General features: G+C 43.3%; 4 protein-coding genes across 5 annotated transcripts in view; 2 read left to right on the forward strand and 2 right to left on the reverse strand.

The window, feature by feature from the left end:
* Nucleotides 1–324: 324 nt before the first annotated feature.
* On the reverse strand, nt 325–3,341 carry LSM3 (LSM3 homolog, U6 small nuclear RNA and mRNA degradation associated). Its single transcript, XM_027882656.1, has 4 exons — nt 3,249–3,341; nt 2,350–2,460; nt 1,063–1,158; nt 325–744 (listed from the first exon to the last, which is right to left on the reverse strand). Exons 1-4 carry the CDS (start codon nt 3,267–3,269, stop codon nt 664–666), a joined length of 309 nt encoding a protein of 102 aa, XP_027738457.1. The 5' UTR covers nt 3,270–3,341; the 3' UTR covers nt 325–663.
* XPC (XPC complex subunit, DNA damage recognition and repair factor) lies at nt 3,332–15,308 on the forward strand. The gene is made up of 16 exons (XM_027882652.1): nt 3,332–3,483; nt 4,064–4,265; nt 5,184–5,320; nt 6,104–6,227; nt 6,464–6,548; nt 7,046–7,203; nt 7,407–7,527; nt 7,718–7,807; nt 8,231–9,163; nt 9,618–9,778; nt 10,020–10,101; nt 10,564–10,698; nt 11,196–11,365; nt 11,583–11,676; nt 12,115–12,204; nt 12,812–15,308. The coding sequence occupies exons 1-16, from the start codon at nt 3,396–3,398 to the stop codon at nt 13,022–13,024; spliced, it is 2,883 nt and encodes a 960-aa protein (XP_027738453.1). The 5' UTR covers nt 3,332–3,395; the 3' UTR covers nt 13,025–15,308.
* A 349-nt stretch (nt 15,309–15,657) lies between these two features.
* On the reverse strand, nt 15,658–26,441 carry TMEM43 (transmembrane protein 43). 2 transcript variants are annotated; one of them, XM_027882653.1, is made up of 12 exons: nt 26,269–26,441; nt 25,430–25,582; nt 24,361–24,495; nt 24,137–24,231; nt 23,259–23,308; nt 21,532–21,601; nt 20,825–20,895; nt 20,538–20,659; nt 19,857–19,931; nt 19,674–19,775; nt 18,142–18,259; nt 15,658–17,199 (listed from the first exon to the last, which is right to left on the reverse strand). In XM_027882653.1, exons 1-12 carry the CDS (start codon nt 26,278–26,280, stop codon nt 16,997–16,999), a joined length of 1,206 nt encoding a protein of 401 aa, XP_027738454.1. In that variant the 5' UTR covers nt 26,281–26,441; the 3' UTR covers nt 15,658–16,996. The 2 variants fall into 2 exon arrangements, with proteins under 2 accessions (XP_027738454.1, XP_027738455.1); XM_027882654.1 differs by having other exon boundaries at nt 25,430–25,579; nt 26,269–26,439.
* Nucleotides 26,442–26,581: 140 nt separating this feature from the next.
* The window catches only part of CHCHD4 (coiled-coil-helix-coiled-coil-helix domain containing 4), a 10,356-nt gene continuing 9,499 nt past the window's right edge, over nt 26,582–27,438 (forward strand). Inside the window, exon 1 of the mRNA XM_027882655.1 lies at nt 26,582–26,738. Coding sequence (XP_027738456.1) covers nt 26,717–26,738 — 22 coding nt within the window. The 5' untranslated portion in view covers nt 26,582–26,716. The remainder of the gene's footprint in view (nt 26,739–27,438) is intronic.

Here is a 27,438-nt window from a genome sequence, read left to right on the forward strand (position 1 = left end):
AACATCTCAAAAGACTGCAAAGAAGCCCATGGTTTTTTACACATCTTAAGTGGAAGACTTATATAAATCCTATTTCCCTGCTACAAAGATATGAATCAAGAATTTAAACACAGAAAAGCCGTAGATTACAGCACCACTGATTCATGTAGTGTTGTCCCCCAAAATAACAATCTGCAAGACTCGTGTATTAGTAAGAACAGAAGTTAAAACAACACATTAAAGTTACTACTTTCTCAGAAAGTAAGGCTGCATACTGTAACTTTAATAAAGAACTAGCTCTGTAGAAGAATATTTGTCCTCAACACAAAAACATGACAAGTCAAATCTGAAAGATAACCTGAAATTTATTTAAAACAAATAAGCAAACATAAAAGACGGTGCTATTATGAAGATTGAAAAAAATGAAGGATTATTTTACTGATTTGACAAGACAGCCAATTTACAGCAGTTACATTAATTCTGAGAAAATCAGGTTGGGTTTACACTGCTTCAACTGGCTACATGTACTTTTTGCCGGACAAATTAGTTCCCCTTCCCTCCCCTTCCCAAAAGAACAAAAACATCTTATAAAAAACATATACAGAATTTGGAGACACATGATTGAAACACAAAACACTGTCCACAAGTCTGGAACTCTCCAAGAAGGTTAAATCCCTTGATGCTTCAACCAACCCTCAGCGGGGGAGCTACAAGCACAACGCCGTCCCCTCTGACAAAGAGCATCGGAATATTCCTTTTGGTAGACTGTGAAAAAGGAAAGAAGAAAAGTTTACATTTACAAAAGCATAGTTCAGAAAACATATCTGCTAAGTATATGACCAAATTCAATCATAAAAACACACCTGACACGACTCCAACAAACACACAACGTTCTGAGACACTGAAGAAATCAATGCAAGTAACACCAAATCTTTGGATATCCTGTGTACTTTCATAACAATTTGTCCCAAACATCTCTTCAAGCTTGATTCAAAAAATAGTCAGCAATAAACTACTTTAAAAATATTACAGTGTAGTTTTAAAAAAAAAGAATCTATGGGGATAAATACACTACATCCTTACTTTATAAATCTCTTCGTAGGTTTCTTCATCAATCTCTATTGTAGTCACAGTTTCTTCCACATCACCCAAAATCATATTTAAGTGCTGATCATATGCCTGTAGGAATGAAGTTATTTTACTATTTCTTCCAAAATTCAAAAATGAGCTTACTAAAATGAGAATTTTAGCAAGTCTTTCAGACAAAATTAGTTTAGTCTGATTTTGACCAAAGTAGGTCACTATTGTCAAAACAAAGTAGTTTCGGTTGTAGTTATCATTCTAAACAAACATAAACAAATGGGTACTCTGCAGCAAAAAAAAAAAAAAAAAGGAAAACATTTATACTTACTGAAACACTCTTCCAGGAAATAGCTCTGAAGCATTGTATGAGAACACATACAAGAACTCAGAGACAGATACACTTCATTAACATTAAACCAGCTACACATTCTCTGCTGCCAGTCCTGCCTCCTGAAACTGATTGCTTGGGGACACCTTAAAGGATATGAAAGCTGTTTCACATACAGCGCTACAGAAACTTAAAATAAATGCATGTCCCAGAAACCTTACAAAAGCATGTTGGAAACTACCAATGTGCCTCATGGATTTCTCATCATCTCTGTTTCCAAAGGAATTGAGGCCTAGTTAATACATGGGGCAACTGGTTCTCTTCCCCAGCAAAACACAACACTCAGGGAGGATGACTGACTTAAAAGAAAGCAAAAATCTGTTTCAAGAGACATATCTCAGAAGAAAGCACTTAGACAAATGAGATTTACAGAGAACCCAGCTGAGAATATATCTCATCATACCCTCATCATACCAGAGATACCCATGCGATAGTGACAACCTCATTAGTTCTGTCTTGAAGAGACCTCCGGGTACCTCACAAGAAGAGGCTTGCGGCATTATTGCTCATTTCACAGACGCAGAAATGTAAGTCAAGAGCAGTGAAATGAATTGCTTGGTATCATTCTGGAGACAAGAAAATCAAAATACATCTCCTAACTTTCAAGGAAGCAGTTAATAGCAGACAAAGTAGTGAACAAATCAGATTTTTTCACCTATCACATTACACTTCTGTAAGAGAAGATGTTCAGACCTGGTTAGTTAGATGAATTTTAACCTACCTTCTCTAACCCCTTCCACACTTTCAGCCGTGAGATACAAATACTTGTGGTTCCAAACTAATTTTTTAACAAATAATGGAATATTACAGGTAAACTTCTATAACAGCCTGTTGTACATAAAAAACGATTGCCCAGTACTTAGCTAAATGAGTATGAGTGTTCTGAACATTTTACTTACGTGTAGCCTGCCTCTAAGCTCTCTGTCATTCCGCATTTTGACATAAATTCGCTCATCTAGACTGAGTCTGATGAGATCAAGTGGCTCCTCTACGGTATTTGTTGTTTGTTGCTAAAAAAACCAAAACATAAGAGTTACTTGTACAGAAGAAGCCTGGGAACTTTTCCATTCCTCAGTGTTCGTGAAAACAGAAGTAAGAACACAGATGCAAGTATTTCAAATCACGCCTTCACATCCTGATGAACCTGAGTGCAGCTATTTACCACTCTACGGATATTCACCAGCCTAAGCAACAGGAGCTAAAAGGCTTGTTTGATCCGCAGCAAATCACACATCACACACAGGGGGGTTGAACCTAGGTGACCTTTAAGGCCCCTCCTAACCCAAACCATTCTGTGATTCTGTGAAACAGTTTGTCTTACCAGCCATCGCCCCCACTGCAGCAGAGAGCCTACACGTGAACCAACACCACAGCTGTGCCATGGGCAGGGTGCAGGCCAGAACAGCCGAACCCAGGCTGACACCTCTGCCAGCACCCTCAGTGACCCGGTCACACAGTGCCCCCACACAGCCCCTTCCCTCCCGAGGCCTTGCTCGGCCCCAGGGCAGCCAGGCCAGGCCCCGAGGCTGCTCTGAAACCTGAACTCACCGGGCTGAGGCCCCTTTTTGGGATAACGGCACGCTTTGAGGATTACAAGTGAAAAACCGTGAACCCCTCCGTGCATACCCCGCAGCTTGCTCCCCCCTTCCTTCCTCCTCAGGCAGAAGGCACTGCCCTCGGCACTTTCTCGCATTTCCCTCCCCAGGCAAATGGCTCTGAAGGGAGCCTCGTCCGCGCCCCGGCGGTGGCAGAAGCTCCGAGCCCCGGCAGGGATTTCATTCCACACGGCGCCGCTCACCTGATCCACCTCGTCCGCCATCTTTCAAACCGCCTCCCGCGCCCGCCCGCGAGACTTTATGGCCCGGCCCCTTCCCCGGCCCCTTCCCCTGCGCCTTCCCCTGCGCGGGGCCGGGCCGGGCCCGCGGCGGGACCTGCGGGCAGCGCCATGGGCAGGAAGCGCAAAGCATCGCCCCGGCCCGCGGCTGCCAGAAAGAGACGCTCCGGGGGGCTGCGGGAGGAGGAGGAGGAGGAGGGTGAGTGCGGCACGGAGACCGTGTCGGGCCGCACCGGGCGCTGCGCCATCGCCGCGGGTTGGGGCCGCTCCAGGCCGGGGGGGCAGCGGGGGCAGCCCCGGGAGGGGAAGGGCCGTCACCCCGGGCTGGAGGGGTGGGGGGGATCGGCGGGGGCATCGGCGGTGTTACCCGTGCCAGGGGCGCACAGAAATCGGGAGTCAAACCCACGTGTGCCGCGGGCCCCGCACGCTGCTCACAAAGGCTGAGCGAGCCGCGGGGGGGGGGGGGGGGGGGGTCACCTCCCAGCTTCACAGAGTAATAAGTTATTGTAGGTGGCGAGCACGATGCTTGGTTTTCAGCCGACCCCATCGGTAGGACTCTAGGAATCTTAAGGTGCTTCTTGTGCATTGCGTTACTATAAATATTTTCCTTAAACAAGTCTCGTGGTTCGAATCTTACCTATATGTTCACAAACTCAACACTGTGAGTGCTGACAGTTCTGTAGCTGCCTCTAATGAGGTCCACGGAGATATTGTTTCTGGTTGCCATGGAGATGAAACTTCATCCTTTATCGTATCTTCCCTTCTTCTGTCCCGTGCAGATGATTTTGAAGAGGAAAAGTCCAGTATAAAAAAGAACTCCAAAGCTCCAGCTAGGAAAAATGAAGAAGGTTGTGATAATGGAGTTTCCAACTCAGCAAAAACTTCCAAACCTTCAAAACAAACAGGGGCAAAATCACAAAGAAAAGAAAATAAAAAGAATGGTAGAAATAAAGAGAATTGTAACAAAGAGGAAATGTCCAGGCAAGTTTGCTTATCACTCTAATCTATGAGAGCTTTCTCCTCATCTGATTTCTTTAGGTCTCGGTTCTGTGTATGTGGTTGTGTACAATGTATTTTAGGCTCTCAGTCCAATTTAGTACATTTGTGTCATGCAGATGAGCAGAAGTACCACCTTATTCATTGCAGGGTCAGTCCTGAGGAAGATAGGCTGCATGGGAAGGAAATTTGTGAGCCTTTCCAAATTCAGTTGTTTAAATATATAATTTTATTTCATTTGTTTTAGTTTTTACATGGGACCAGCGAGTCTTTATGGAATCCAGCATGAATAAATGTTATCCTGAGATTTGAACATCTGCCTGAGATAGGCAGAAGTCTTTAAACATATCACTCTCTGTTCGGTTCTTTTCAATACAAATATAATATCAGTGCAACCTACATGTGTAGATTGCTATAGTAAATAAATTAATAAAAAGAAACTAAACTGATTGGTCTCATTTCACTGGCCAGCCAGAGCCTTGGGTGTTATTGTAGGGAAACAAACAGCTCCAATTTCAGTACACAGTAAGAACAAATGATTCAGTGAACCATTTCTCCAAGGACTGGTTTGTACAAGCTGTTCTAAAGGACAAGACCTTCTATAGGTTCAGGCATGGCTCAGGTTTAGGTTGTTTCCTTCTTAAACATCCATGTAGAATCAGAACCTAAGTTTGCACTGGAAACATATTGCTCCATTGAGCCTGGGGTTATTTATGGCAGAAATAGTTTGCTCTACAGAGACGATATCTGTGGTTTACTTGTCAAATAGTCGATCTGTTGTTATTGATGCAGAGGTCATGCTTCATTGACTTCCCTATTTTTAGTGTCTTCTGTCTCTGTTCTTCTTAAATAAACAAGCACCTACACTTCCTGGTGCTAAAGCTGTTTTGATAATTTTAACAGTGACTCACCGAAGCCCCCTCAGAAGGAGATGAAGTTGAAGAAAGAATCTCCTGTTAAAAAAGAGAAGGGTGAAGACAATACTGACAATGATAATGATGATGATGATGAAAGTGAAGATGAATGGGAGGATGTGGAAGGTAGCAATTGCATGTTTATTAATTAAAAAAAATTTTTTTTTTTTATAGTTTGATTTTTGAAACGTTCCTCATTTGGATTCAGGTAAATGCTTATAGCCTGTATATGTAAAGTGTGCTCCATGTGTGTATCTGTATCTAAAAGCTCATATCTCACAATGCTTTTAGAAAGATTCCAAAGAAGAAAAAGAGCCACACAGTTCCTGACCTTTTTGCCTTAACGTTAAAATCACTCTGCCATGCACAAAGCACTTGCTCAGCTGCTGATACTGAGCAGCTAAAAATGAGTCAGTTTGAAGATTCAAAACTCTGAATTCCCAGTAAAGGAGAGTGAAGATGAAACCAACTGTGCTGTTTGATTACATGGCCATCAACAAACTATGTTAAGAATCATGATGATCATAATCTTCTTATTTTGCTGCTACAGGTTTATGCCTTCTAAAGTGAAGAGCTGTCAGTTTTTCTCTTTGCTATTTTACAAGTACCCTTGAAGTCACATCTGCATCATTCACCTTTCTCCTGATTGAGGTTGCCTGTGACAGTCACTTGCCATTAAACTGTTCTGAGCTGATTCTTCAACAGCAGGCGACTGGCATCCAACAGTTATTTGAAATAACTGAGCACACACAGTGTTATGGAAGATCTGGGAGCTGGTTATTACTGGGGATGTTCTGTTTACAGGTTGAGTACTTGAGAAGGAAAAGGTAGATTCTTATCCCATTTTCAGTCCTCCCTGGGGATCTATTCCATGTTTACTTATAATTTAGTAATATTTTATGTTTTCAGAACTCCAGGAACCTGCCACAGATAAATTTGAAGAAGCTGCTGTTCTTCCAGCAGTGGGGCTACCAAGCAAACCTGTGGAGATAGAGATTGAAACCCCAGAGCAGATGAAGACAAGAGAGAGGAGGTAAGAACAGGGAGGCATTGGAGGGCTGGTAAAGGATGAAGTTAAAAAATATGCTGTCTTGACTGTCACTGACTTGCTGTGTTCTATTCACATAGCCAGTAACTAAACTTTTCTGTAAGTGTGCCCAGAAGATTCTCTGGGATGGATTCTCTTTGTGAACTGACGCAGTTCAGGAGTCTGGAAAGGCAGGCCCACAGAAATCCCACATTATCCATCTTTTTTGTGATCTTCTGCAGAGAAAAAAGGAAAGCCGAGTTTGAGACATATCTTCGGAGGATGATGAAACGTTTCAGCAAGGAGGTTCGTGAGGACACACATAAGGTATTTGTCACAGAGAACCCTGGCAGAGAAAAAGTTGAGCATAAAGATTTCTGAACTGATTTGTAATAAAGAAGAAACTTAGTTTTGACCAAATAATATGGGGCCATGGCTAGAAGTGAAAAAATAAAAAGGCTGTAGTCCTGACAAATGATTGTTAGACTCATCTAAACTGTGAGTTGGAAACATCAGTGTCTGCATTAGTAAAATTCTAACTCAAACCATATGCAAGTAAGATGTATATTTCTCCACTGAGGGATAACTTTTCATTCTGTCAGGGTTAAACTGCCAGTCATGTAGAGCAGGAGACACTAGCAGGGACTTCAAGGCTTTCCTGTCTTTTGAAGACAGTGCTGTTTCCACCCCGTGAATGCCTGGGAGGCTTCATTGTTGCCTGTCTCTGTTAAAAGAAGCAGTGAAGTGTTTGTCATCTTTACCATGGACAGAAGTTCCACTAAAGAAAATCTCTTGAGAACTCACTATAAAAACTTTTCTCTCAGGTTCACCTCCTGTGTTTGTTAGCAAATGGTTTCTATCGGAACAGGATCTGCAGTCAGCCAGATCTCCTTGCCATCGGTCTGTCCGTCATACCCATCCGCTTCACCAAAGTGCCAGCAGACAAAGTGGACCTAATTTACCTTTCCAACTTGGTGAAATGGTAAAACTCTTCTAGAAATCATGCTGTCATAGAATGTAGAGCGAGAGTTCAGGGAGAGGGGTAACTAATGACCAATTTTCAGTGATTTTTTTTATTTTAAGTACACGAGTGAGAGTCTGTCCTTTTTACAGGACAGGCTCAACTCTGAAGTTTAAGAATATAGTCACAAACACTAAACAGTAAGTAGGTGTCTCGTATTTCAGGTTTACTGGAACCTTCACTGTAAATGATGAGCTTTCCACTGAAAAAGGAGAGCCCCTTCAGTCGACCTTGGAGAGGCGCTTTGCTGTCTGTGCTGCACAGGATGATGAGGAGTTGGTTCATGTAAGAGACTGGGAAGTGCAGGGCTGGTTGCTGAGTTTGGGTGCTGGATCAGTGCTGTATGTCAGGTCATACACAAAGTGGTGTGAGGGTTGGATTTGGAGAAAATAGATTAATCATGTAGGTGATTCCGTGGCTTTTTATTTTGTTGTATTTTGATATGTGATTAAATTCAATTTAAATTGTTTTGCAGATATTTTTAATTATTCTGCGAGCATTACAGCTGCTGTGTCGCCTCGTGCTGTCTTTTCAGCCTATTCCTCTCAAGGAGACAAGACCAAAGGTAGTTTCTGTTGTTTGTGTTGAATAAAGAATAGGTCACTGATTTAGTAGGATTAAAAAAAGCTTTCTGGCTGTTGCAACTCGAAGCGAATCACTTACTGCATGAACCAGTGTTCTGTCTATAGTGCAAAAAAATGCAAACCCTAAATTTTTAGTTTTCTCCTTTAAAAAAGCCACACATTTTTATGTTTCAGCAAATACATCTTATGCTTCAGTGGTTTTACATTTGTTTAAAACTTAGCAAACACTTGCTGCATGAGTACACCTCTCTTCAGCCATTTGCCTGAAGTTTTCGTGCCCCTAAGACATGCCAATTGACCATGGCTGCCAGCCTTTGGTCTGCATGAACCTTGGGCTGATTTCACTTTTTTTTTTAACATTCTTAGCCATGGTGATAAAAGTGACCTAGCCTGTTTCTTTGCAGGGAAAGAGCTCATCCAAGAGGCCGTCTCTCAGCAACACCTCTGAGAGACAGGAGAGTTCTGCCACAACACCCAAAGCTGTGGCAAAAAAATGCCCCTGCAAAAACGCCAAGCAGGATGAGAAATCCTCAGAGAGTGAAGAAGACATCAAGGAACCAAAGAAAGCCAGAACTGCTCAGACCAAAGGGACACGCAAGTCAAAGCTGGCTAAAGGGAGTCAGGAACAGAAGGAATCAAGTAATGAGAGCAGTTTAGCAGAAAAAGATGTGTCAGTCAGGCCCAAGAACGATCGGCGGAGACGAGTGGCCTCCAAAGTGTGTTACAAGGAAGAGAGTGGAAGTGATGAGGGCAGTGTTTCGGACTTTGAGGTTTCAGAGGAGGAGAGTGATGTCTCTGATGAGGATTTTGAAACTGTCTCTAAAAGGCGGAGGAGCTCAATGGCCTCTCGGAAGTCAAAGATGACAACTATAAAAAGCCCTAAAACTGAGACTTCAGAATCAAAGCTGTCAAAAAATTCGTGTGGATCTGAGCCTAAGCCAGCAAAAAGTACAGCTCCAGCCTTGCCTCCAGGACAGAAAAAGAGAAACAAAATCATTTCTAGTGATGAGGATGATGGACAGCAGGAGGTGAGGAAAGCAACGGGCACAGACCAGTGGCTGGAGGTTTTCCTTGAAAGTGAGGACAAATGGGTTTCTGTGGACTGTGTTCATGGCAACGTTGGCCAGCCCCAGCTGTGCTTCACACATGCCACAAAGCCGCTTTTCTACGTGGTGGGGTTCGACAACGACGGGAGTGTCAGGGACGTGACACAGAGGTACGATCCAGTGTGGATGACTGCAACGAGGAAGAGCCGTGTGGACCCTGAGTGGTGGGAAGAGACACTGCAGCCCTATGAAAGTCCCAACGTGGAAAGAGACAGGAAGGAAGAAGCTGAGGTAAATGGCAACAGGTTGTTCAAAACATTTAGTGCCAGGACTCCAGTCCTTGGGTTCTCATTCAGGGAAAAATCATTAGGAATCTTTTCATGAGGAAGGAGGTTTGTATTTGAGCTTGAAATGTTGAGATGGAGCATGTTTTAAAGGGGATATACAATGGTAGAGTAAAATAATATTGATTAGAGTCTGTTCAGAGAAATTTGCTTAGCCAAAGTACTTCACAGGTCATTCTGGAAACATAACAATTTCTGTATAGTTCAGCATTACCCTGCTCAGAATCTTTGAAATACAAAGATCTGAGTACACATATCTTTGTACCTATTGGCAACAAGAATGCTTTGGTCTCTTGACTCATCTGATTAGGTTTCTGGTGGTTTTTTCCTCTGATCTGTACTACAGTCATAGTAGTGCAAGAGAGTTGTGAAATCACTCTCCTTTGTATAATTCCTAACAGTTTCAAGTTAAGCTTCAAGATCAGCCTCTACCAACAACAATTGGAGAGTACAAAAACCACCCTCTCTATGCACTGAAGAGGCACCTCTTGAAATACGAGGCTCTCTATCCTGAGTCAGCTGCTATCCTGGGGTACTGCAGGGGAGAGGCTGTCTATGCCAGGTGAGTTGTGCACTTGTTGTTAGCTGTGTCTGTGACATTTGTAACAAACTGAAGAGCCAATTTGCTTAATGGTATCAGCAATAGTCTTGGGCCACAGGCATAGACAGGTGAGGCATTTTGCTGCTCAAGACAGCATTTGCCTGTCACTTAAATACAGCTTTTCTACTACTCCTAACATTTTGGAAGATCTTTTATAGATCATTTCAATATTCTTATGTTTGCTTTTTTCTGGCCTTTTTAGAGACTGTGTACACACGCTGCACTCCAGGGACACTTGGCTGAAGCAAGCTCGGGTGGTGAGGATTGGAGAAGTGCCTTATAAGGTAAGAGGGTTTGACTTCCTCCTGTGCAATACACCTGCCCCCTAAAGCTCAAGCTGAGTTCTCTTTTGGTTTTTGTCTTCTCTGTGTCAGCAGATGCAGATTTCTCACTTGCTTGGGTGCCTTTTGGTAGCTGCAGTGTGAATCTGTCCACCTGCTGTGCCTATAGTTCCTACATACTACCCAAAGCCTAGTTTTCTCTTCTTCCCACCCCGAGGGTATCTGGCAGAACTGCTCCCTTTTCATCTTCTTCAAAGATATCCTAGTGTTTTATGTGCACTGCTGATGTGGCTGCCTGTTGCATACAAGGTGCCGTGGGTTATCATTTATACGCAGTGGATACTGAATCCAGGAAATAGCATTTCTAGTCTCTCAGAACCTCCTCCTTTGATGTCCTAGGAAAACCTGAAATCAGTGTCAGCTTGTTGTCAGGTGGTGTTACAGGCTTGGTCGTTGTTTTTGCAGATGGTGAAAGGATTTTCCAACCAGGCGAGGAAGGCGCGCCTCATGGAGCCAGCAAACCGGGACCGAGAGGACCTGGCGCTGTTCGGCCGCTGGCAGACAGAGGAGTATCAGCCTCCTATAGCAGTGGATGGAAAGGTAGCTGGGAAGGCAGAGGGCTGGTGTTAAAGGAAGTGTTTGTATGGAACTCTGGACTTTATTTTTCTAGGCATTGCGTGTTTCAGATCAGTCAGTAGCATCTGGATTCAGGATTAAGGGTTTGGGGGTAACTGTACCCAGGAGAAAATGGTGAAAACTTTAGAGATCTTTCTTTCCTGAGTATAGGAGAGAAAAGAGTACGGTACTCTTTCATAAGTGCTGGCAGTGCAGACTGCTGGAGTTGTCATTTCACTGGTCTAATTTTCTTAGCCCACGTTTGCTTTGCTAATTCTCTGCATTACAGCCTGAGTAGCAAGGCCTGGGCAGAGGACATAGCTAGGAGATAACCATGCAGCTAAAATCTAGGCTTGTGCTTTGTCATGTGAATGTTAATTGAATACTGCAGTGGAAGGAGAGCCCCTGAGTTGCAGCAGGGATTTTCACCTCCCTCCAAAATGCAGGAATATGACCATCTGTCTTTAATTTTGCAATAACAGGTTCCTCGGAACGAGTATGGAAATGTCTATCTCTTCCTGCCATCCATGTTACCCGTTGGCTGTGTGCAGCTGAAGCTTCCAAACCTGAACAGAGTGGCACGGAAGTTGAACATTGACTGTGCTCAAGCCGTCACTGGATTTGATTTTCATGGCGGATACTCGCACGCAGTGTACGTGAAGCTGCTTTGCTGCAGCTGCCAGATGTTGATGTCCTGCAGAAGTTGTATACCCCGTGTTAAAGAGTGCATGTGACCAATTACACACTTAGATCTTTTGAGACAGACAGTTCTGTCAGTGTTCAGTAGCTTTTAGGTTGGCTGGGTCAGCAGGCATTTGCCCCCTTTCTTTTTTCTCGTAGCTGACAGAGAATTGTGTTTTCCTTCCTAGTACTGATGGCTACGTGGTGTGTGAGGAGTACAAAGAGGTTCTCATTGCTGCCTGGGAGAACGAACAAGCAGAAATAGAAAAGAAGGAGAAGGAGGTGAGAGTTATTTTTTTAGCTTCCTTATTGTTACATTTGTTAAGAATTTCATTGAAACAGTGGACAGTCAAACAGGGTGGGCTGTGTGAGTGGCAAACACAGAGCATAGTTACTGGGGGGGGGCTTGGTGCATCCCCCAAGAGCCCCAGTTTGGACTTGCTGTCCAGACTGCAGTGGGATGCAATACAAGTGTGTAGCAGTATCTGCATACTCTGGAATAATTTGTGTATTTAGGTAATTGGACACAAGCACATTTTACGCTTAAGAATCTATTTGCCTGTAATCTTTTTCTGTAATCTTGCCTGTAATCTTTTCCACATTTAATTTTTTTTTTTTTTGTTGGCAGTTTAAAAGAAGCTCTTCAAACTTTGGTCTTCTGTGGGCACAAATACATTGAAACTGGTAATAGTAATTTTTTCTCTTTTCAATTCCCCACAGAAGCGTGAGAAGAGAGCTCTGGGAAACTGGAAGCTGCTGACAAAAGGACTTCTCATCAGAGAGAAACTGAAGAAACGCTACTCCATCAAGGTATTCTGCATTTCTATTAGTGATTTCTTTTTCAGGATGCTATCTTTCTACCAGTAGATGTTTTTCCAGTCTTTCCAGTATGTTATATTTCCAACTGTAGACCAGAATTTCCACAGTATAGTTGTTCAGAATTCTTCTTCTTTCCCAGTGGTAGCATGTGACTAGCACCTAGTCAAAAAAACTACACCAGATATTCGATGTGATCATGTCCATCAAAGATTCATTATTCTTTAACAAGAGGCTATTGCTTCCCAAAGCATAATTTTTTTGTAGATTTATTCCTCCAAGACAAGCATGTAGCTAATGGGCTGAGAATGGGATGCTTTTTTGTTATGAAGTCGGGTATTTTAGTTCTTAATATTTTCCCCAGTGAGAAAAGTGAAAACCTGATCTTTCTCAAGCAGGTTTGGTTTTATTTATCCACAATTAAAAACATTTTGGTTGTGTTGAAGGAATGTTTGACATCCAGAAATAGCCCCAAACCGGAACAACCAACTTCTGAAAGGTCACTCAGTGTTACTGGGACAGATGACAAGCCCTTTTAGAAGGGGGTGGTTATGAGTGTTTCCTAGAACAACTTAACAATTTGAATGCCTGTTTTTTCCAGACTGAGCCATCAGCAGCTGAGACAGAGAAAGGGGCAGGATTCTCTTCTGATGAAGAAGGAGCTCCGAGCTCAGAGAGCGCAGTGGGGAATGTGGCCATTTCTTGGCCCCAAAATCGCCAGTTAGAGAAAAAAGAAGGAGAGAAAACAACCAGAAAGAGCAAGCGAGAAAGGAAAGGTGAAGAAGCACAGTTGTTCCCTTTTGAGAAATTGTGATTAGAGCAAGCTTTTTCCTTGACATTTCCATATGCAAGAACATTAGTCATAATAAAAGTATCCTTTGCCAGTTAGGGACTTAATCTTCCTGGGCACTTGTGTTTCTGAGCTGTCAGGGACCACCCTAATTCAGTATCCAGTTTCCTTTGATAACACAGGTAATTAGATTCTTCCTTTTATCCTTAGACTTAGGAGCAGCAGACATGCAGTTGTACCTTCTGAGGAGATCACTTTGTGGTTTTGGGATTTTTTTTTCTCTTTTGAATCACTCAGCTCTAATAATTCAGTTTCCAGAGGTACTTCTTTCATTAGCACCCTCTTTTCCCATTTTTACTCCTTTTCATTTTTTCCTGCCTGCTCAGAACTAAAGCATCCAGCTGCTCTTTTAAGTGATTGTGGAGAGCTGCCCAAAAGACTGCTGATGCCTGCTTTGATCCATAGCTTATCCAAATCTATGGTGAGAGTTCTGGCCTTTTTGTCTCATAATCACAGAAGGGGATATACTTCCTCTAAGATCTAAAGAAATAGTGAATCAGGAATTGGAGAAATCAAAATTTACTTTGTAAAGAATTCTTGAAATTTGGGAACTTGGATTTGGCTTTTCAGCCTACTGTCTTCTTTTATGTTCAGAAATACTGTGCTATGGAAGGTAGAAGTTCTGTCTTCATTTCAAAATTAAGATTCAGTATGCCTTCATATGTAATTTGAATATATACATATTTGCTTCTGTTTCTTACCAAGATCCTGTTCTGAAGCAAAACATGTAAAACTGGCTGAATGTCACTGTCAGAAACAAAATTCACTGAAACCATAGAGTTCTTGTTATTCAGTACCATAGCATTAAAAAACTGTTGAGAGAAGAATGTAAAATCTACACAAGCTTTTCCTGCACTTTGTAGTAGAAATACTGACCTGTCTTTTGCAGTATTATATATCTAAATTCCACTGACACTGTCTCTTCAAAAATAGAGAGGAAAACAGTTTAGTCATTGCTGGACATTGTCACAGAGGAAAGATTAAAATGCAAGAAAATGGCTTACATGTAATTATGTTCAGAAAAAAAATCTATTTTTGTACTGTATTTGTAGATCAAAATAAAGTTTGAAAAAAAGAACCTGTTGTCTGTTACACCTCCCCTCTGGCCAGCTTGCTGTTCTGTAAGCAGCTGTTTCCCTGGAAGGACCGTGGATAAGAACATGCTGTAATATCCTGGGTGCCAGGATATCCCAGAACCAGCTGCTTGTGAATTGTTCTAATGTTAAGGGTCTTCATTCCGAGTATTCAGGTTTTGCTACCAAATTCCTAATAAATAAAGACCAGCCTAAGCTGGAGGCTTGGGGAGTAGATCTGATGTGTACATAAAGCTTCAAGAAGTCTCTGTCTTGCAGGAACGGGTAAAACTGCACTGGGCCCAGAGGGTATATTTCCTTCTGAGTTGGTGTGGACAAAGGATACACCCTAAGACGAGTGTGCTCAGTGTGGGGCCCATGTCCAACTTCTGCTGGGATTGGTAGCTGTTCATCAGCTTGAATCAGGAGCTGGTATCAGCTGTACCAGAGCAACTCTGCTGCCTCACTTGGGACACACAGCAGGGATACACAAAGCTGTGAGTCCAGGGATTACTTATAATCAGCTGGAAAAGAGACAAGAACATTTTCAGATGGCAGGATCCTGCTTTGCAGCCACGTGGAGAGCCACTGCTCCCAACTCAAGCGTGGGAAAGATGAAAGAGTAAATGTGCTTTAAGTTGTTCCTATAGAAACATTGTTTATGTACATGCAGTGAAAGTGAGTCTTGGCTTCACCAAAGCACCTGGCCTGGGGAATGTGAAGTTCTTTGTGGAAGGATTCTGAAATGTGTTGTGTTTCATTCTGGTGCACACACACTGGGATGAAAGACAAAAGTATTTTAGACTGCTGAATGGACAGGTAACCCCCAGTCTCTTTAAAAATATAAGAGGCTGTTGCAGTCAGGTTGAACCACCATATTTTTCAAATAATCTTGCCGAGGCAAAGAAGTGACTGATTTCAGTAGTCGGTAAAGGGGAATAAACCATGGCAGGCTGTACACAAACCAGAAAGCAGCTGTGCTGTCATTAGCATCTTGCTTCCCAAAATGGGGAAGTATTTGCAGAACAAACAAAACTCACCTGTGCATTTTTCATAACCAGTAATAGAAAACTAGTTCATGTGGAAGGTACAAACTAATCCTCATGTACGTGGACACTATTCCTGGACACGTAATGTGCAACACTTACATTTAATAAAAAAAGCCTACAGACCAACCTTTTGAAAACTGTATTTTATTAAATATACAAAAGCTCAGCACTTCTGTAGAAAATTGTATCTTCATCTCTAAAATGGAAACACTGGTTAGTGTCCTGCATCATGGGCAAAACAGCAGCATTCCAACCCCTTTCTCTCCCCAGTGGAGTGCAATTCCTAACTGGTGGAGCACAAGCTGGTATTGGTGACCAGCAGAAAGACTCTGCAGTACCACTAACATGGGCCACATCCACTTCCTGTCCTTTCACTCACTGCTCCTGCTTTTACCAGCAGAACCGAGACACGAGACTGAACCGATTTCATTCAAATACCAAAAAAATTAAAGTAATTAAGACCAATAAAGTAATGACGACTTCTCAGAACATTTATGATTTGTAACTGATTTCTCTGGCAGTACCATTTCTAGCAAACATTTGCTTTTATGTATGTTCAAGTCAAGTTCCTTTGGTACAGAGAACACTCTTCTGATGATCATAAATAGATTTTGTAAATGAAGACATTATTTTTATACAGAATTGTATGTACTTACAGAACCCCCCAAAACACTGGAGTGCAGGAGGGCCCATCTGGAAGCCAGACCCCATCCTTGTGGAGAGACTTTAAACAGTACGAGAGTGTCTCCAGTCTCAAGTACTGCTTACAACAGAAATATGTAAACATGAGCCACCACAACACTACAAGAAGGCATTCCTCTAACATGATACAAAGCTCTTAATTTAGGCTACTAAAATCTATGAAAACTAATCAGGCAAAAACGTTTCCATTACTTAATTTCATGGAGTGTGTTCATTGTCCTTACTAAGTGAAATTCAAAAGAAACAGTATACACAGCAAAAAAAACCCAAGTATTTTAAAGACTGTACATCCAATTATAAAAGTTAATGCTGTTTCAAGGCAGCAGGTTAGTGACCTCAGAGTATCCCTTTAGGTGTAATTTTAAGTTAAATTTTTGAAATGCTTATGCAATGGTATAGTCCAGGCTACCATTTTGGATGCTTAACCAAGAACAACTTCGGAGACTTTTAAAAGGTTGGGGGAAACCAATGCTTCCTGATAAATTTGCCTGACCTCAGAGCACTGCTAACCTAGCCACTCATTACACTGAGTTACTCTGAAAATCCCCAGTCCAAAAGCACATGGTTTACATGAGTATTGTGTGGAATCTGCCTAAGCAATTTTCTGTTTGAACACACACACTGCCAAATGCATCAGCCAAAGGAGTGTACCCGACTGTGCTACTACAAAAGGCAGCAGAGGGAAGGTTTGTCAGGGACAGGTACACACACGTATTTCCTAAGGATATCCAACCATGGTCCATGGGATCCAGCTGGCACCTTCTCCAAAACACACAAGGTGCCACACCCGTCAGTGAGGACTTGCCAGTTCTCAAATCAGGGGATTTACTAAGCAGTAAGAGGCACAAAGCTGCTTGTTCACTAACTTATCATAAACACAGACACTCCAAATTGCTTTTCCCCCCAAAAGTTGATGTCACTGACTTCCTACAAACAGCATCCTATAGCCCCATGGATAAAGTGTATCAATAGCCCCACTCAAGCCCCCTCCCCAGCTCTTGGTGCTCACTGCTGAGCTGTGATTTGCTGGAAGCACAGTGCCAGAACCAGGATAGAAAAGCACTTGAGAAGTTTCTAACCAGGATTCAGCTCAAGACCTGACCACCTCCTTCTCACTGCTGCTTCTTGGGCGGAACACGAGATCTTGCCACCAGGACGGGAACCACAGAGAGCAGCCCGATGAGCAGAGCCCAGAGGGGGCGGTAGAAGAGCCACCCCACGGAGATGGTCAGGAGTGACAGCGAAGTGGCTACGCAGAAGGCAAATGCTTTTAATCCAATGTTAACCAGATCCCTCACAACAGGAAACCAGTCCACTGCAGAGAGAATTAGACATGGGATAAAGCAGTTGACAGGATGATAGCTTAAAAGAAAGTGTGCCTAGGACCTGCACACTAACTACTGCAGGCAAAAGACAGACTCAGGTTATTTATCATGAGCACTGGGTAAGGCATTCCAGGCATCCTCAAGGCATTTGATAATTAAGCAGAAGCTAAATATATAAGGCAAGGCTATTGTGATCTCTAAAGACAGGAAGTAATCCAAAATGAAGTCTGAAGACTTGTCCAAGACTTGAGAGGCAGAGGAGATGAATAGCCTTGCAGCTATGGAACAAGTCTAGGGCAAGTGATACAAGATGCTAGCACAAAAATTAATTTCTGATAACAACAGATCTTGCAGCAGCATGTATATGGATAAACAGATGAGAAAAAAAAAGTTACCAGCTACAAAGCAAATGATATCTTTGATGTCTGAAGTTTATACAAGATTGGGGCATCGTCCTGCTTTTTTGTTTTCATTCCAGCATTTTTATAGGTTAAAAGGATAAACAAAAATTTTCTTTGCTGTTGTTTACGATAGTGTAGAATAACCAGACACAAAGACATACTCCTATACAACTCCTGACTAGGACCTGTTGAGGGGGGTGCAGAAAGTCATTGTCTTGCAGCAACTTTTGAAAGAACCAGCCCAGCATGTGCTTTGGCTTCTGATTTTGGTAAGCACTGGGCTTGGATCTTCTGAGACTGGCAACAGATATTTGCATGGGCTTTTTTAGTGTTCACAAAGCAACCAGATAGTTTTGGGATCCTGTTTACCCACAGTTGCCTACAGTGACTTTCAGATCAAATCAAATCTGAGTTCAAACCAGATTCCTCCTGGTCTCCAAACTAATTAACTGCTTATGGGAGCAAAAGAAGACTCTCTAGAGGTTACAATCTTACCTGTAGATCATTTTATCTTTCTGTAAAAAATCTTACCTAATGTGTAAAAGATCCGGGTCATTAGGCTGATGCCTACAAACATGGAGAGCCAGCCTGCTCCACGGAGGGCCCAGGTCTTCATGGTGTTACTCTGATGCTCCTTCTGAAACACCTCCTGAAAGCAAACACCATGACATGCAGTCTTTTCCTTGACTTCTTTCAAGATCCTCTTAATTCCAGTATATTATGAGCAAATCAGAGCCAACAGCATTTTAGGGGTACAATTTCTCTTGTGGAAGGTACATTGCAGCTCACTCCACAGGGTTGGTTTGTGCAGTGTGGCAGTGCACTGCAATAGATTTCACAATGCAGCATGAAGGAAACTGAATTTTTTTTCTGAATTAAGGGCCTAACAAGCACCATTTGACACCAATCACAGGCAGAGAGCACACAGGTTTTGCTGCAGTTGGACACATTCAACATTATGGTGGAAAATAAGATACCAATAAGTAACTGTACTAAAGACAGAAGGATCTGACTTCACTGCGCTTGAAGGAAGAGAGAAAAGGCAACACTACCCAGCGATGGCTGAAGGAAAGGTGTGTGAAAAAGAGCAAGTAGGATGCAGGGAAGAAAAGATTTCATCAGGCAAAGCAAAGCAAAGCATCTATCTGCAAGACTTCTAAGATTCATTCAGAAAACATTCACATGAAGAGGGCTGGGACATAATAAAGCACTAAATCAGTGTATTGATTACTTGTACATGCAACTACTCTACTAATTATTTATTTGTAGTGAGTTAATTTTCAATAAACTAAAATTCATTCTAATGAAGATTCAAAGCTCACAGCAGAAGGGAGATTTTAGCGGTACTAATTCAAGTCAAAACAAAAGCCCTTTTAACTGCTTTTGGGAGCTCCTGTAAAATCTTGACATTTGGGGTTTTTTTAGCAGCAGGGCATGACACAATCATTAATGGAAACAAACCTACTAAAAGTAGTAAATGAATCACCAAATTGCTGGAGCATGCAGGATTTATTGGAGCATAATGCTCTGCCTGAAGGTTCTTTCTCAGCCAGAATTGCAATGAACACTTCAAACAAGCCTAAAGTTCTGTTATTAGGAGCTGAAGAGAGAATAGCTCCTATAGTTTATTAAATTAAAGCCTGACTTTTACTATTTTTACACAAGACCTTTTCAAAAGCATGTGCTTGAATGTATAAGCAGGAAACTACCAAGGAGCAAATAAAAGTAAAATGAGAAGGCACGGAAACAGTCTTTAAAGCAAAGGATGTTCAAAAGCATCACAGGAGGATTTAAAAAAAAATCAGAAATTATTATAGTAAATTATGGACTGTTACTGGCCAAAGCATAGCATTTTCTGCAACACACAGAACACGCAGAAAGCTGGAAGGCAAACACAGGCTACAGCATGTTGTTCTAGAAAAAGGAGTGAGAAAAGCCAATGTTTACACTGAGTATCTCATCCACTAGAGCAGTCCTGAAGGAGAACGAGAGCTTGCTCCTCTGCTGCTTCTGCACTACCATCTCCAGTTTTAACCCCTCACTAGCACAGTGTGGTATCTAACCTCCACAGAGAGATCCCCAGGGTGCAGGATCTCCAGGACGTCTCCAGACTTGGTGTGATATGGAACCAGCTGATCACCTCGCTGGCGAGCAATCACAGTCACCTTGGAACAAAGGGAGAAGTATTTACTGGTTGCTGAGTTGGAAACAGAGTTGACAAAATACAAAAACAGCTGAATACTCACCTTATCAGCAGAGCCCAAATGGGGATCATCTCCACTCAGACCTGCATAGAAGAATGAGACACGAAGGTCTCCCACCTACAAACAAAAAAGAATGGAAGTCAAGAAAGACTCTTTCACAAAGGAAAAATCACAGGAAAGACAACTCAGCATGGAAACACCCTTTATGTACTAACACTTCTTCTCAATGTTTATGTCAAGCCAGAGGATATTCAGAATGATTTCCAAGCTGTACTTTTTCAGGGCTAGTCAACAGCCAAAACAGGAGAGCTCAAAAGCCATGTTGCAATGTCCCCCCTGATTTAGCTGCAGGAGCACAGTAACACCAATTACATGGTTTGTTAATTCCTAGTCATTTCATCTTTTGGCAGAGCAGATCAGGCAGCACAAGCTGACAACAAGCTACTTCATCTACTGCTTTCAGCAAGGCAGAGGTAGAACCCACCTCCCAGCACCATCCCGTGCCTTTCCATTTAAAAGCATGGCAGACTCAAGAAAACAGAAGACGAAGCAGGATCAGAAACTTCCTGCAAGAGAACTCATGCTGAAGGACTGCACTAAGGGAGTCATCCCGTGTGATGGTCTGCACTCCATTTTCTATATATTTAAATAGAAATGGGACATGACCCAGTTTCTTTGTCACCTAAGAGTAATCCCTGCATTGGTTTATCTTTCTTGTCTTACTTCTGGACGCCTGGGGTTCTCGCTGTGATAAAAGTAATCTCCTCCCCGGGTAACATCAGCATGTGGATCCTCAAGGTTTGCCAAGCTCAACCGCTTGAAGTCGTCAATTTTATCCACGAGACCTAAGGAGAATAAGGCGTCACACGGAGGCCCAGTGTCTAACGTGGAAGAGCCAATTTGCTGGCTGACTTCCTGATTATCACTTGACACAACGGTTGTTGTGCAAAGAACCAAAGTCCACTGCTGACGCAACAGCAGACACAAAGCTGGGACAGAGCAATACTTACCCTTAGAAAGGACAAAGCTGCCAACCTGGACGTTAGGAGAAACAGCAGTGAAAGACTCCACAGCCATGGCACTGAGGAACAGAGAGAGTCCCAGATTAGTCCCTGATCAAACTCTTATTTTGCAGTAGGTAACATACAGCACAGAAAAGGTACTATGGCAAACACTGGGAGAATGGCCAGCAAGCTAAAACTTAGCATTAAAAATGTCACATTATAGTGTGACTAAAATGCTGTAGATGAGAGATATAAGAAACAAATTCTATATGGCAATTGCCATAAACAAGCCTGTGAGCTCGTGCACACTGATTTAGAAAAGGCAGCATGCAAGTGGCATGACAAGCTCAGGGGACACCTGCTATTCTAACCCTCTACTTGTAATAAAGGAAAGAATTACTAATAGACTGCACTAAAGGACAATAAAAGCCAGAAAGGAATCCTTTCCAATTCTCCTCCACAGAGACCCCATAGTCCAGAGGTAATATAATAATAGCTTGATGCCCAGCTATTACCAATGGATAACTTAATTCTGGTCCCACCAGAACTGCTCTGAACTGTTCTCTAATTTCTTTATGCTTTCATTGTCCCAACTACCAAAAGAACAACAGCTTCCATCTACTTCACTGTGTTATGAAATTAGTCATTTAGCTTTCTTATTTGATCAGATCCAGTGACAGAATCCAGAGGGACTGTGCCAGGTTGAACATTACCTTGGGTTTTTGTGTCCAATTTCTTTATCAAAATTCCTGCTGTTCACAACTTCCGATTTCCACTCTGTATCTAAACAGAATGATATGAAGGTTGAGGAAAAGACACTTGGATCTGACTTACTGAAGACACCTCTCAATCAATTAATCAGCTCTAAGTCACACTTCTAGCAATAGTATTTACATCAAGGTATGTATGTTATAGTCTATACTGGTACTTAGGTCCATCCTCCTAGCCTATTAGGGAATGGAAGGATTAGGGAATGGAAGGATTTAGGGGAAAAAATAAATGTTAGGGATAAAATTGTAACTCAACTTTGCTCAGCTTTGCTGTTGGTATCCTACATGATTAGGCTTTGATTCCTGGCTCCACACTTTGGGAATAATCCGGTTTTGTGAGGAAGGACTGTGAGCTCTGCTGGAATCAGCAGAGCTGGAAAGAGTGGCAGAGAGAAACTACCACACACTGACTGTAAGCCCACCCCCAGCCCTCACTAAAGGGAGTGAGGGTAATCTTTGGTGGTAACAAGGGGCAGGGGGCAAAGGGACGGAGTATGGAGTGAACTTGAGCCTGAAAAAGGATGAGAGCAAATGTGTTTTGCCAACACTCGATTCAATAATTAATTTATTGTCAATTAAAATAAATGTTGAAGGTAATTTTCCTCAAGTCAAGTCTGTTTTGCCCACAATGGCAAATGGAAAGCCATCTCCCTATCTTTATTTGAACCTACAAGCTCTCTAACTCCTGTTCCTCCCAGTCTCTTCTCCAGTACCACTGAGGGGGAGAGCAGGCAAGCAGCTGTGTGGGTCCTTGGCTGCCAGCCAAGGCTAACCCACCACAGCTAATAATACACAGACATTCACTAGACAGAATCCATCAGTCTTGAGAGGGCAGCTGATTTTTTAAATGGCATTTCTTTTTGTTCCCTGTCAGCCTGTAAGGCTTTTTTTCACAGCTCACAACTACCAGCTTTGCTCCTTATGTACCTCCATGCTGCAGGGTCCAAGGCTTCACTGAGCTAGGTATTTTTATATGATCACACCCAGAAACTGCTGCACACCCACGTTACATATCCATGAGCTTTAATCAAAGACAAATGAAGCACAGAGACCAATCTCCAGAAATACGATGACTCAGAGTATTTTCCTGCCCCCGAGCAGATCAGAATATCACGCTCAGTTCTGCTCCTGCCAAAAGAACCTCTGGCAAAAGCCACAGTGCACATCAGAAGGTGCTGGTGGTTTTCATTACCTGCTATCAACACATAAACAAGTTTTCAAAAGGCTCCCTTAGAGGGAGGCAGCAGCTACACTGCTCTTTCCTGTCTATTCTCTGCTGCTCACAGCTGATAAACGCCCAGTTACTCCATGTCTGAAGTGTAAACTCAGGTGTAGCTTTGAACAAATTTCCATCTCTACCCATTTCCTGTCACTGGGGTCCTTGTGGGCTCTATCTCTGGAGCATTCTATCCCTGGATGCTGCTCTGAACCTTTAGCAGTTCCAGGACAAGACTCAAATTTTCTGCAGTACTTGTTGCTAACAGCACATCTCCTTTCACCTCAGATAGCTCAAGAAAGGAGGTTCTGCCATTTGTTTAGGTATCAGAATTTTGTTTATTTCTTCACATTCCTTTCCTTTCTTTCCCAAGAATACAGGTTTTACAAAATATACACACATAAAAGCCCAAAGTTACATCCATAAAAAAAGGACTTTCTGTTGATCAACTTACTGTATGAATACTTTGTCTCTTTCTTAATCTCACCATTCTCTTCATATTCCCTGCAGAGAAAAGGAGTTGGGATGAGAAACAAAACAGTGCACACACACCCCTGCTCAGGGCAGAATACACTTTACAAATGAAATGGACAGACAGATCATTGGCAACACAAACTTATCTTTACACATAACCTAACTCTTCTCTGAACTATTCTCTGTACAAGGAGAAAACTACACACAAATGCTGAATAGCCACAACCTGTTTGTTCCCATGGTTCCAACAAGGAGGTGTTGACTAGAGCAATGAGGAACAACCAGTATTAAAGACAGTGAGCTGACTGAAATCAAGTCTTTTACAGACACTGTACCATAAGCAAGCTAAAACTGAGAAATTATTTTTCACACCTTCACTATCTCTGACTTTTTTTGTGACATGAAAGACATTTGGAACATCAGTTCTGTGCAGTCAGACCTAGCTAGAGCTAATAACTGTCATACTACCGTCAGTGGTATTATTTGGAATAGCAGAGACGTTTTCCTTATTTGGTTTGCAACTATTAGCAGAGTAAACAACTCATTAGTTTTGTTAATTGCCTTGAAAAAGTACAAAAACTTCAAAATTGCCCATGATGAACTAACCCAAGTGTTTCTCAAACAATTAAAATTTGCAGTTTACTTTCAAATCTAGAAATTAATGTTGGTTTTTGATCATTAAGGGAGCAGAGTCTTCTAAAAATCAAGAAATAGTGTCTCGGTTTAGTTAAGTACTTCAATTTGCACACATATAAAGTACTAAAGAAATTAAGAGATTGAATGAAGGAAAAAAGTAGTGATGGGATCCTGTTAATACAACAGCTTTGTAAACAACTTCTAAAGATTACTTTCACTTACTTGGAATCTTCGTATTCTACCCACTGGTACATTTCCACGGTACGCTTAAGTTTGACAGCCTGGATGGAGAGCCCATAGCTGGGGTCAAACAAGGGCTGTGGAAAAGTTAAAGAAAATACAAGTATAAGTATAAATGCTGTACCAAACATAACTTTAATTGGCAAAGGCTCTTCCTTCCCTCCAAGCCTGAAATACTCCCATTTTCAAGCTACTGTTTCATTTACCTTAGATGTACTCAGAGCACCAGACAAGTGCACCAGTCTCCCTTCGTTCTGCTGTGAGATACTGTGGATGGTATCAAGAGGGACCACAAGAGAAAGTCCCTCATCAAGAGATTTGGCTGTCCTTAAAGCTCGTCCCTGCAATCAAGAAAACCAAAATCAACTTGTGGAGAACAGTATTTTGTGAAAAAGGTTAGAAGACAACTAAACTGAAGACCTTGAGAAATGCTTGTGTATTCAGCCTCAAGGCATATTTTCAAAACACACTTGTACTTCTCCACTCTCTCTGTGTCTAACACAGTTTAGGGCAGTATTTCTTGCCCAAGCAGCAGGACCATTAACACTGGCTAAGCTTCTCAAACATAAATTACTCCTACAACGGTCCAAAGCTCTTCACCTCTTTTGTTCATCATTCATGAATAACTGCAAAAATGATGCAAATTTTTCCACAGACCCAGGAGACTTCTTGGCAGCAGTTTCCCCTGCCTTACCATCATGTCATGGTGTGCTTTTTCCTGCAAAGTCATTGAAATTGCTAGTAGGTCTTTTTCCTCATGCAGAGGTACAAAAGGAAGTCTTAGGTGAAAATTCAGAAAATTATGCTCTCCCACTCTAAAACTCTGTGTTTGCAATGGTGGGGTACTAAGATTCCCTGCTTATCTTTAGTAAAATCTAAAGTCAAGACATACAATAACACTGAGGATAAATGAATAAATAACACTCCTGGTTTTGCAACATGGGGTATGAATTCCTTCAACACAATTGTAACAACACTAGAAATTAAGGCCTTTTGTTATCCCAAGAAAAGAGACGGCTGGAACGTGGCTGGCTCGTGCAACCCCCTTACAATAATATTGCAGACTGTTTATGCATCAGTCTCTCATCTTCTACCTCACCACACACTGTCACTGTCTCTACTACACTCAGTTCTACAGAAATACAATCTGTGGCCCTGTGATTTCACTCTTCTCTTATATCCCAAGCATAAGCACCAGGCTCTCGAGACATAAATGCCTCTTCTCATGGATGAAGTAATAAAGCTGTATACAAACACTGACAATATTTCACTTACTTCATTGGTAAAAAGAAGGTAGAAAGCCAAAAGAAATGTCACAAGTCCCATCAACATGCCTCCAGAAGTCTCGCTGAGCCTCTCCAGGAACCCTGGTTTGGACTCACTTGTGATTTTAACATGCTCTTTTCTGCTGCCAGTGTCAGAGAACTGTTGGAGATAAACCAAAAACGCAATATTGGTGTGAAAGGGGAAAGCATTCAGTTTCAAAACAACTCTGTTTGCTTTGTTAATATCACTGCTCTACAGAGTAGCACCTCTTGCCTTGGACCAGAATTTTCCCACACTTTTTAAATGACTCATCACACTTTTGAAATCAGAAATACAGTCAATAAATAAAACTCTAGCCTGATGGAAAAAAACTATTTCTTTCACAGTGGTTCAAGCTTTCTCCAGTCTGTCTCTAGGTTCTGTATTTGGTGTCCACGCCCTGCATTGAGGCCCTGACAAACTGAGTAAGAGTCCAGAATTCCAGACCAGCTAAAACATCGCTATAAATAACAAGTTACATTTCACCTCACTAGCGACAGAGCGCCCGCATACTTCAAAATAATTACATCCAGGGCAACAAAAAGCGATAGCTTAAAACAAAACCACCGCTGCTGTCCTGTGACAACACGAGAGCCCAAGGGTTTATCTGTGCGTAGGTGGGCTGGGGGAAATTACCAAGATGCAGTTTTACATCAGAACATGCAGGCAGGCAAAGCAGGGGACGGGGCTTCTCTTGGGCTCCTCTGGAGATGCCCGGAGGCTGTGACCTGTCCAGGCCTCTGGCCCCAGCCAGGGCACCTCGCGGGGGAAACGGGCCGGCCCGGGTGGCCGGTGCGAGCAGCACTTACGTTCCTCGACATCTTGAGCCTTGTCGATCCCTCCGGGTACCACCACACAGAGACCGCAAGAGCCGCGCACCGACAGCCGCGCCCTCCTCCGCCTCAGGGCTCGCCCGCCCCCGAGCCGCTCCCCGCCCGCAGCGGCGCACGCCGGGACGCGTAGTTCCCGCCGCGGCCGGGAGGCCCTTCCTCCCTCCCTCCCTGTGTCCCTGCCTCCCTCCCTCCCCCCACGGGGCGGGCGGGAGCTGTAGTGCGGTGGGGCCGGGCCTGGCGGAGCCGCTGCTCCCTCCTCAGGAGGTGCGTCAGCGGCCGCCGGCGGGCAGCGAGGGCGCTTCCGGAGGCGGGAGGCGGCGGCGTGGAGCGGCGCTGCCCGGAGCGCTGCGGGCCGTGCGGGAGCGGCGGAGCGGCGGGGCCAGTGCGCGGCGCGCTGCGGGCTGAGGCACCGGCCGGCTCCGCCATGTCCTACTGCAGGCAGGAAGGTGCGCCCCGCGTGTCCTCCTCAATGTCACCCCGCCGGGACGGGCTCGCCCGAAGGCGGCCGGGGGGGGTTGTGGGGGCGCCGAGGGGTGACCGCCCGTTCGCGAGCGGAGGGCGCAGCCGGAGCGGGGAAGAGGCGGGAGGGCCGCCCGTGAGGTGCATGTGGCGGCAGCAGCGGCAGCGCTGCCTCGCCGACCCTTCCCCCGCGGGAGGCGGGGAGCGCGGCGGAGCCACGAGGCTGGCCGGGCTTGGGGCCGGGAGCGGCCGGAGAGCCCCGCAGGGATCGCGCTTTGCTGCGGAGTGCGGGCGGTTCCCTGTCCTGAAATGGCACCCGCCCACGGGGGGTAAATTTACCTCTTTTGGCATAGCATCGTGGCCAGAGGTGTCGCGTTTTGCCTTCTTAAGGAAAACGCGGTAGATGGACCGGGCGGGCAGAGCGTTTCTGTATCGTGTTGTACAGGTTGTGTTTATGAGGCTTGACTACTTATAGCGGGAGGTATATATCTATATATATATGTTTCTGTATATATGTAGACATATATACATATATCCCCGACTTCTTAAGTGATGCAAAGTGGATAAATGTAAAGTTTCAAACTAAAAACCCAAACCCAAACAAACAAACAAAACTAAAACAAACAAAGCCTTTTTGTAGTTCTACATGTAATTTTTAAGTTACAAACTTTGGCAGAATGAATGCTG

Source organism: Empidonax traillii, unplaced genomic scaffold (genome assembly GCF_003031625.1).
Source record: "Empidonax traillii isolate 1590-97213 ecotype Southwest subspecies unplaced genomic scaffold, ASM303162v1 scaffold109:size1658292, whole genome shotgun sequence".
In the NCBI taxonomy this organism is placed as follows: Eukaryota; Metazoa; Chordata; class Aves; order Passeriformes; family Tyrannidae; genus Empidonax; species Empidonax traillii.